At 42.7% G+C, this 9,513-nt stretch overlaps 1 protein-coding gene across 1 annotated transcript; it reads left to right on the top strand.

Annotated features, from left to right (window-relative positions):
• Nucleotides 1-2,216: 2,216 nt before the first annotated feature.
• Nucleotides 2,217-2,645, top strand: LOC130962837 (uncharacterized). The gene has a single exon (XM_057888999.1). The coding sequence runs from the start codon at nucleotides 2,217-2,219 to the stop codon at nucleotides 2,643-2,645; it is 429 nt and encodes a 142-aa protein (XP_057744982.1).
• The last annotated feature ends 6,868 nt before the right edge of the window (nucleotides 2,646-9,513 follow it).

The raw sequence follows: 9,513 nt of genomic DNA, 5'->3' as shown, positions 1-9,513 counted from the left end.
GGGTTTTATCAATGATCCTACACACTCATTCATATGAAAATACATGATTTTTTGTTCCTTTCCAAATTTTGCCTCATGGATGAAAACATGCTTCTTTTGCACTAAATTAGATATATTCTTAATCCTCCTCTAGTACCATTCGATACCGTGACCCGTGTGTTAAGTGGTTTCAGAGTTTATAGGGCACGGATGACTTGGAAGAGAGAATGGGAGCATGCATAAAGGAAAGGAGCATGGAAAATTGAGCTTTGGAAACTTCAGCAGCGGCACGAGCGCGCACATGGCGCGTCCGCACAGATTTGCGCCACCAGAGCCAAAGCCAGGAGCCAAGCTATGAGCCAGCGTGTTTAGCGGCTAAGCCATAATCCTCATGGACACACCCGCGCATATTCTGCTTGCGCGTGGATTGCAATTGCCCCAGGGACACGTACGCGTGCTGTGCGCGTACGCGCCGACTGCCACACATGACTTTTAAGAGTCACGTGACCAGCGCGTGGAGGCTGTTAGAAACCCTATTTTGGGGAAGAGTTTTGGCGGGAAAAAGCTTAAGAAGGCAAAGGATAGAGAAGTTTGGGGGATTCACCCATTTTGGATACTTTCTTAGATATTTTCCTAGAGTTGGTTACATTTTAGATAGAGAGAACCTCCAACTTCTCTCTAGGATTTCATTCTCCATTGCAATTCTCCTTTGATTTTCTTGGTGAGATCCATTGTAATACACTTTTATTTTGATGCAATTAGTAGATCTACTCTTCTCCTATTCTCAATTTGTGTTCTTTGATCCTCTCACTTTGGATCTAGCTTTAACTTTGTTACTTGGAATTGGAACTAGTGACTTGAGGTACTTTCATATCCATTACTTGTAATTGTTCAATTGTTGATGATTGTGTGATTTAGATCTCTTAAATTCAATTCTTCATTTCACTTTCATAATGCCTCTTATGAATGCTCACCAAATGTTTGATAAAATGCCAACACTAGTTATGGAGTAACAGTCTTTCACTTGGCCTAGGGTTTGAACCATTAGAAAAACTTGAATAGTGGATGTCAATTGTTAATTGAGAATTAAGAGTTGCTAATTGGCTTGGAGTGCACTAAAGCTAGATTCTCTTAGAGTGAACCTAGGACTTGTGACTCAAGCTAGTCACTTTCACTTGAATCTTCTCTATAATTAGAGGTCAACTAAGTGAAGCAAGACTTAATTGTTATCATTATTGAAGGAAACTCTAGTGATAGAACTTCCAATGTTAACCCTTGGCCAAATCCTTTAATATTGATTGTTTGTTATCTACTTTTGCTAGCTTGAACTAGTACACCAATCTTCAAAAAACCACAACAAAGGATTCCTAATTAATAACATGAATTTTATAGCAATTCCAAGGGAGGACGACTCGGGAGATTAATACTCTCAATTGTAGATTATAGAATTGTTTGATGCGAGATTTGAGTGTCAATTAGACTATACTCACGATTGTATTCACTATTAATATCCAAGAAATCTTAGACGCTTGCCATTCCTCCAAGGGAGGTGGACATTATGGACCTCAAAGGACGGCAAGAAAAGTCCTTGATTGTGGATTTTGGTGGCCAACTCTTCTTAAAGACTCTTCTCTTTATTGCAAATCTTGTTCTCAATGCCTTAGATTTGGTAATATCTCTAAGAAGTATGAAATCCCCCAACAAAACATGCTTTTTTGTGAAATCTTTGATGTATGGAGTATCGACTTCATGGGGCCATTCCCAAACTGTAATGGTTTTCTCTATATTCTACTAGCCATCGATTATGTGTCCAAATGGGTGGAAGCGATACCCACTCGGATGGACGATGCTAATGTAGTTCTCTCTTTTGTAAGGAATAATATAATTTGTCGCTTTGGGTCACCGCGAGCAATTGTAAGTGACCAAGGTTCACACTTTTGTAAAAAAAGAATGGAAAGGCTCATGAAGAAGTACGGCATCATACATAAAGTTTCCACGGCCTATCACTCCCAAACGAAAGGCCAAGCCGAGGTTTCCAATCGGGAAATCAAGCATGTATTGGAAAGGATTGTGAAGCCTAGTAGAAAAGATTAGAGTGCCAAGCTTACCGACGCACTTTGGGCATACCGAACGGCATACAAAACACCGATTGGCATGAGTCCCTTTCGGTTGGTGTATGGTAAAGCTTGCCACTTACCGGTAGAAATTGAACACAAAGCATATTGGGCCGTCAAGGAATGAAATCTAAATTTGGGTGGGGCGGAGTTGAGAGAAAGCTTCAATTGGCGGAATTAGAATGTTTGAGATTAGAGGCCTATAACAACTCTAGGCTTTACAAAGAGAAGATGAAAGCCATCCACGATAAGAACATTAGGAGAAGGGAATTTAGGCCCGGTGAACTAGTCCTCCTTTACAACTCAAGGTTGAGATTGTTGCCCAGAAAGCTAAGATCAAGATGGGAGGGACCCTATCAAGTAGAGAAAGCAGAACCTTATGGAGTCTACCATTTGCGCCATCCCTCAAGTCCAGATATTTTCAAGGTAAATGGGCACCGTCTCAAATTGTATCATGGTGAGCAAAGAAAGAGCACCACGGAGATTGAGGTATTCCTTTTGGAAGATGTACCTCTTGACAAAGAGCATTGGGCTAGTGGAAGTCCAACTTAAGGACGTTAAACAAAAGTGCTAGGTGGGAGACACCCCACGATGGTGAGATCTATCTTTTTGCCCTCTTTGTATATAGCCATTGAACTCTTCTTTGATTTTTGATTGTTTAGTCCTTGACTTGTTTAGCTAGACTTGATTTTATTGTTCATAGAAGTTTGCACTATGGATTACTTGAATGGTAGAAAACACCCCATTTCTAGGTCTTACATGAAGTTTTAGGTGTTTTTTTGGCCCATGGCTAGCTACCTGCTGAATTTATGATAAGATGTGCATTCTTCATGAAAAAAAAGGGTAGGGACACGAGCGCACACTGTGCGCGCACGCGTCCATAGCGCGGATGCAGGCACATACATTTTTCAGAGAGTTGGGCCACTCTCACGCCAACGTTAGGCCCCCAGCACAACTTCATTCGCGCTGACGCGCACCGTGGACCAGCGCATCCATATGCTCAAAACAAAATGCGCGCGATCGCGCTCATGCCACGTCCGCGCTGATTTGCTACCGCAATTCCAAGGCTAGGAACCCGAGAGTTGTGCCAACTCCGAGCCAGCTTCATGCCCCGCGCCTAACCCCCTTTGCTCATGCGCACACCTGGCGCGCACGCACCGATCTGCCTCCTCGTAAATCGACGCGCGAGCGCACATGCCACGCCTGCGTCGATTGCCATACCGCACCCTTGGTACACTTTCTAGAGAGTTGCGCCATACCTAGGCTCGCTTTGAGCCAGAGGCACAACACCACTGCCGCGCCCGCGCACATGGCTTGTGCGCCAATCTGATCACCACGGCCTCCGTGCGTCCGCACCCTGTTCGCGCACGCGCCACCACTTCTGCAGCCAACTTATGGTACAAAGTCCAGAGAGTTGCGCAACTCTTGGGCTAATATTGTGCTACTGTCACAACCACCCCTATGCGTGCACGCACCTGGCGCGCACGCGTCCTTCCTGCCCGTGCCCACCTGCGCGAGCGCGCGCAGTGCGCGCACGCGTTGATCTTGCGACGTGAGAAATAAACTAGCGCACCTACATTTCAATTTCTCACCCCTTCTACCATTCTCCACCTTCTCTCTTTAACCTTCTCATCTACACCACCCCACCCCCCCTCTCAGCCCCCACTGGCGACACCACCTCTGGCGACCGCCCACCTCCGGCGGCCCCCATATTTTCTCTCTCTTCTATTTCTCTACCATTCTTCTACTCCTCTCTCTCACCTATACCTCCATTACCATTTCTTCCCCCCCAAGGTACTCTTACCTACTCCTCTCCTAGTTTGCTTATCTCTTCTCCCTTCCTTAGTTAGTTGATTTTGTCTTCTTTTAAGTAGCTTCTCTTCCTTCTCGCTCTTTATTGCTTGTTTGCCATTGTTTTTACTTTTCTACTTCTTCATGGGTGTCGTGGGTCATGACTTCTTTTGCATTGATGGATTACTTATTATGCTTGATTTCATTATAATTGTGGTGCACTATGATGACTAATGTTGCTTTGTGGGATGTTACATTGCTCCACCCCCTCCACTTGTTCATTGCAAAAAGGATGCACACCAAGTATTTGATGAATAGCACACATGACCTTTTGAGCTCATTTTGACTTATTGCTTTCCAATTAGTGCTCTTCTCCACTAATTTGGGTTTTCCTTTGTGCATCGGGCATGCCACTCTTCACATTTCACATTTTTACTTGCCCACCTCATTATGACTTGCTTTCCATTATTGATGTTTGGGTGTACGCTTCTCATGCCTCTCACTTGCATGGTTATACCTCCCTTACATCACATGCTAGTGACTTGCCTTGTTTACAAATATTGTCTTGGTTACATGTTGCAGCTGTCATATAGCGAAGACGCTTATTCCCTTATGGCATAATCTCTCACTTGCATGCTTCCTACTTATTGGTGTTCCTTTGGGTTTGATGTTTCTCCCCTTTCCACTTTTACAGGATGGTCATCAAGAAGGACAAGTGAAAAGCCCCAAAGAAACCAACCGCCAATAGAGCACGCCAAGAACCTAAGGCCAAGCCTCTCCTCAAGAAGGCAAGGGGCACTACCAACATTGATGCATTAGAGAAGGACAATCCTCCAAGGGACTCAAGAAAGTCCCCTAACCGCTATTGTGAACTTGTCTACCCTATAATGATTGAGCGAAATTATCACCCGAAGCCCCTTCTAGTCCTTCCGGCTCACATCGCTCCAATGGTGATGCCCCGCATTGAGTGGAGGCAATAGGGGTTTCTAATGAGACAACCAAAGGAGGCCAACTTATCCTGGGTGGTGGAGTTTTACTCCAGCTACTACTCACCCCTTCTTACATTAATTTTTGTGCGCCGAAAGCAAGTCTCGATCATGGTGGAAGCCATCCACGGAGTGCTTAAGATTGGGCCATTAGCGGACGGGTATGACGCCTATCAAGAAGTTTTGTCAGCACGCTGCAAACATGGGTTCGATTGGGATGCGATTTTCTGAGTAATAGCCACCCGAAGCCTCTTGGATTCGAGGGAGTATGAAGCAAAGGCCTAAGGGCATCGATGCACGTTTCCTCACTTAAGAAGCCGCGGCATGGGCCAAAAATTCTAGCTCACTACGTGCTTCCAAGCACTCATGGGTCATCCATTACCGCGGAGCTTGCCTTATTGGTTTGGTGCATCCTAACCGAAAAACCGGTCGACATCCTACATGCCATCCGACAAGCTATGGGGCTTATTCATGTTAAGGGAAATTTGCCCTTTCCTGCTATGTAACCAAATTAGTCGCAGCGACCAGTGTGCACCACGAGACCAAGGACCGGAGGACCTTAATCCCGGTCGAAGGTGATGTTGTTTCGACCAAGAGGTGCCTCAAATCCCCGGTGGTTACCGAGGACCTTGGCATGGCCATTCCCACTTGTAACCCTACTACTTCATCCGAACCAACAAAATCATCCAACCAACGCCTTTAAGACCTTCACAGGAAGTTGGACCATTATGAGCGGCGAAACCAACACCGATATGCTCACGTGAAGAAGCTTCTAAGTATAGTCACCCCACCTATGGAGGAACCAGATATCTCCACGTCCACCGCAACCTCAAGCGGAGATAGCACCGATGAAGGAGATGAAGGACATTCTGGATCCGGCAACCCACTGCGCATCACTTATAGCACGGAGGACCGTGCTAAGTTTTAAGTGTGGGGAGGTCGGCCGACCGATCTCCGTAGGTAACACCCGAATAAACTTTTGAATCTCTTTTTTAGTTAGGATAGGTTACATGATTAGGTTTTCTTTGACACCATTTGCATGATAAGTGTACTTGGTTGGAGTAATGAATTCTCTCCTAGGAAACTAAGATTTTAGGGCAACTTTACTAATTTTGAAAAAAACTTTTGATGCTAAACTTGTTCGGAGATTGTACTTTGGAACATGGAATTTGAGTTAAGAACACGAGCAAGTGAGTTTTGAGCCTTATTGCGTGGCTACATCTTATAGTCACTTATCTTCCTTCTTGTATGTATTGTTCTCTCTCTATGATTGTGATCCTTACTTTGTTTGACTCTATATGCCCATTGTTATATGTGTGAATGCATGTATTTGAGGTCATTAATTCACTTAGCCACTACCCAAAATAGCCTTACCATATGAACAACCCTTACAACCAACTTTGGCCCACGCTTAACCCACTCATTTTTTAATTCTATCACATTACAAGCCAAGAAGCGAAAAACCATGAATGTCCCTATGTGGATCTTTGATTAGCTTAAGCTAGTGTGTGTGAGCATCACTCAAAGAGTGGGGAAACTTGGGATATGGGTTGAGGAAAAAGGATGTTTTTGTTTTGTATTTTTATATTTGGGAATCGGGTACACACTCATGCGTTAATTAAATGTAAGACCTTATGCATTGATATTCTTTAAAGAAAGAATAAAAATTGAAAAAAAAGGGAAAAAAATTATATGGAAAGGAAAATAAAAGAAAAATAGAAAAAAAAGGGACAAAAAAAAGCCCCAAAGTAAAGATGAATGATGATCAATGCATATGTGTGGTAATCAAAAGGAAATGCATGAGTATGTGAAAAAGTGAGGAATGGTAGCTAGACTAGTGTATAATTGTATAGGGAGTTATATAGGTTAGGTGGAAAGTTTAGGTTAATCACAAAGATCCAATTTTTAGCCCACTTAGCCAAATATATAACCCCACCTTGACCCTAGCCCCATTACAACTTAGGAAAGACCTCATGATACATGTACGCATGCATGTAACAATTGTTGATTATTAGAGGAAGAACAAATTTTGTAAAAGCATGAAATAGGGGAGAATTAAGTGATTAACCCGAAACACCGAGCGGATAGAGTGCAAACACTTCCGGTGAGGGTTCGAAGCTCAATTCCTTGTTCCCGGCTCTCATGAGCATTCTTCATGCAAGTTGCGCATATCTCACTTTGATGGTTAAAATTGGTAAGTTTCGTGCATTGCCTACCATCTTGCCCTATGTGCCTGAATGTATCTTAGGAAGATCGATTTGCTCTTAACCAAGTGGATAATAGCACCAATCTTAGTTGCATTCGTATAAGTAGATTGCACCTAATGAATCTCATGCTTTTGTGATCCTTTGGTCTTTTGCTTTTCTCTAAGCATGAGGACATGCTAAAATCTAAGTGTGGGGAGGTTGATAAACTCCATTTTTAGGGTTTATCTTGTATTGATTTCGAGGGTTTTATCAATGATCCTACGCACTTATTCATATGAAAATACATGATTTTGTGTTCCTTTCCCAATTTTGCCTCATGAATGAAAACATGCTTCTTTTGCACTAAATTAGATATATTCTTAATCATCCTCTAGTACCATTCGATACCGTGACCCGTGTGTTAAGTGGTTTCAGAGTTTATAGGGCACGGATGACTTGGAGGAGAGAATGGGAGCATGCATAAAGGAAAGGAGCATCGAAAATTAAGCTTTGGAAACTTCAGCAGCGACGCGCGCGCGCAAATGGCGCGTCCGCGCAGATTTGCGCCACCAGAGCCAAAGCCAGGAGCCAAGCTACGAGTCGGCGCATTTAGCGGCTAAGCCATAATCCTCATGGACGCGCCCGCGCACATTCTGCCTGTGCGCGTACGCGCCGACTGCCACACGTGATTTTTTAAGAGGCACGTGACCAGCGCGTGGAGGCAGTTAGAAACCCTGTTTTGGGGAAGAGTTTTGGTGGGAAAACGCTTAAGAAGGCCAATGATTGAGGGGTTTAGGGGATTCACTCATTTTGGATACTTTCTTAGATATTTTCCTAGAGTTGGTTACATTTTGGATATAGAGAGAACCTCCAACCTCTCTCTAGGATTTCATTCTCGATTGCAATTCTCCTTTGATTTTCTTGGTGAGATCCATTGTAATACACTTTTATTTTGACGTAATTAGTAGATCTACTCTTCTCCTATTCTCAATTTGTGTTCTTTGATCCTCTCACTTTGGATCTAGCTTTGACTTTGTTACTTGGATTTGGAACTAGTGACTTGAGGTACTTTCATATCCATTACTTGTAATTGTTCAATTGTTGATGATTGTGTGATTTAGATCTCTTAAATTCAATTCTTCATTTCACTTTCATAATGCCTCTTATGAATGCTCACCAAATGTTTGATAAAATGTCAACACTAGTTATAGAGTAAAAGTCTTTCACTTGGCCTATGGCTTGAACCATTAGAAAAACTTGAATAGTGGATGTCAATTGTTAATTGAGAATTAAGAATCGCTAATTGGCTTGGAGTGCACTAAAGCTAGATTCTTTTAAGGTGAAGCTAGGACTTGTGACTCAAGCTAGTCACTTTCACTTGAATCTCCTCTATAATTAGAGGTCAACTAAGTGAAGCAAGACTTAATTCTTATCATCATTGAAGGAAACTATAGTGATAGAACTTCCAATGTTAACCCTTGGCCAAGTCCTTTAATATTGATTGTTTGTTATCTACTTTTGCTAGCTTGAACTAGTACACCAATCTTCAAAAAACCACAACAAAGGATTCCTAATCAATAACATGCATTTTATAGCAATTCCAAGGGAGGACGACTCAAGAGATTAATACTCTCGATTATAGATTGTAGAATTGTTTGATGCGAGATTTGAGTGTCGGTTAGACTATACTCATGATTGTATTCACTATTAAATTCTATATCGACATACAAAAAATCGTTTATCATCTATTCTTCTCAAGTGGCTTGGAGTTCCCTCTGAGTCCCTTTCCCAGTCTCTGCCTTCAAAGCATAACCCATGTAATATCTCATCAGGGTCATTCTCACCCTGCAATCTTTACTCAAAGCTAAGCTCTCCATAGGTTATTACTCTCAACTGTAGGACCCTCATGACTGATGCTGGACTAAAATCTACCTCAACACCCCTAACATAGCTCTTATAAGGGGGGCTGTCCTTGCTTGTCTTCACAGCATTTGCATAGAATTCTCTTATCATGACTACACTGATGTCTATGAGAGGGTCACACAAAAGTTCCCATCTCCTCTCTGTGGTGATTTTTCTCATGTTAGGATACTCCTCTTTACGCAGTCTAAACCCCATTTCTAGAATGAAATGCTTTGATTCCATGATCCTATGATACCTTGATTCATGAAACTGAGACTTAAATCTTTTTGTATCGTAGGTTGATGATTCGGCCACCACTGGTTCTTTTCCCTTCCTTCTCTTAGAACTTGATGAAACCATGAATTCAAAAAGAATGGAGAAGAAAGGATGAACTTGGGTTAAGGCACAATCTTGTTATGAAAGGGGATGGAAGATAAGTTATTATTGGGTATTTCGTGTTGTCTTTGGGTAAATAGGGGCTGCTGTAACGTGTTTGGGATAGAGGAGTGGGCGAAACAAAAAGCAAATAGATGAGGAAGTCTTGTATGAGGAAAG

The sequence above is a fragment of the Arachis stenosperma genome, chromosome 2, assembly GCF_014773155.1.
Source record: "Arachis stenosperma cultivar V10309 chromosome 2, arast.V10309.gnm1.PFL2, whole genome shotgun sequence".
Taxonomy (NCBI): domain Eukaryota; kingdom Viridiplantae; phylum Streptophyta; class Magnoliopsida; order Fabales; family Fabaceae; genus Arachis; species Arachis stenosperma.
This window is presented reverse-complemented; position numbering and strand designations above follow the sequence as displayed.

What these genes read in the sequence shown, in the direction of transcription:
- LOC130962837 (XM_057888999.1), top strand. Translation starts at nt 2,217, where the DNA reads ATGAAATCTAAATTTGGGTGGGGCGGAGTTGAGAGAAAGCTTCAATTG.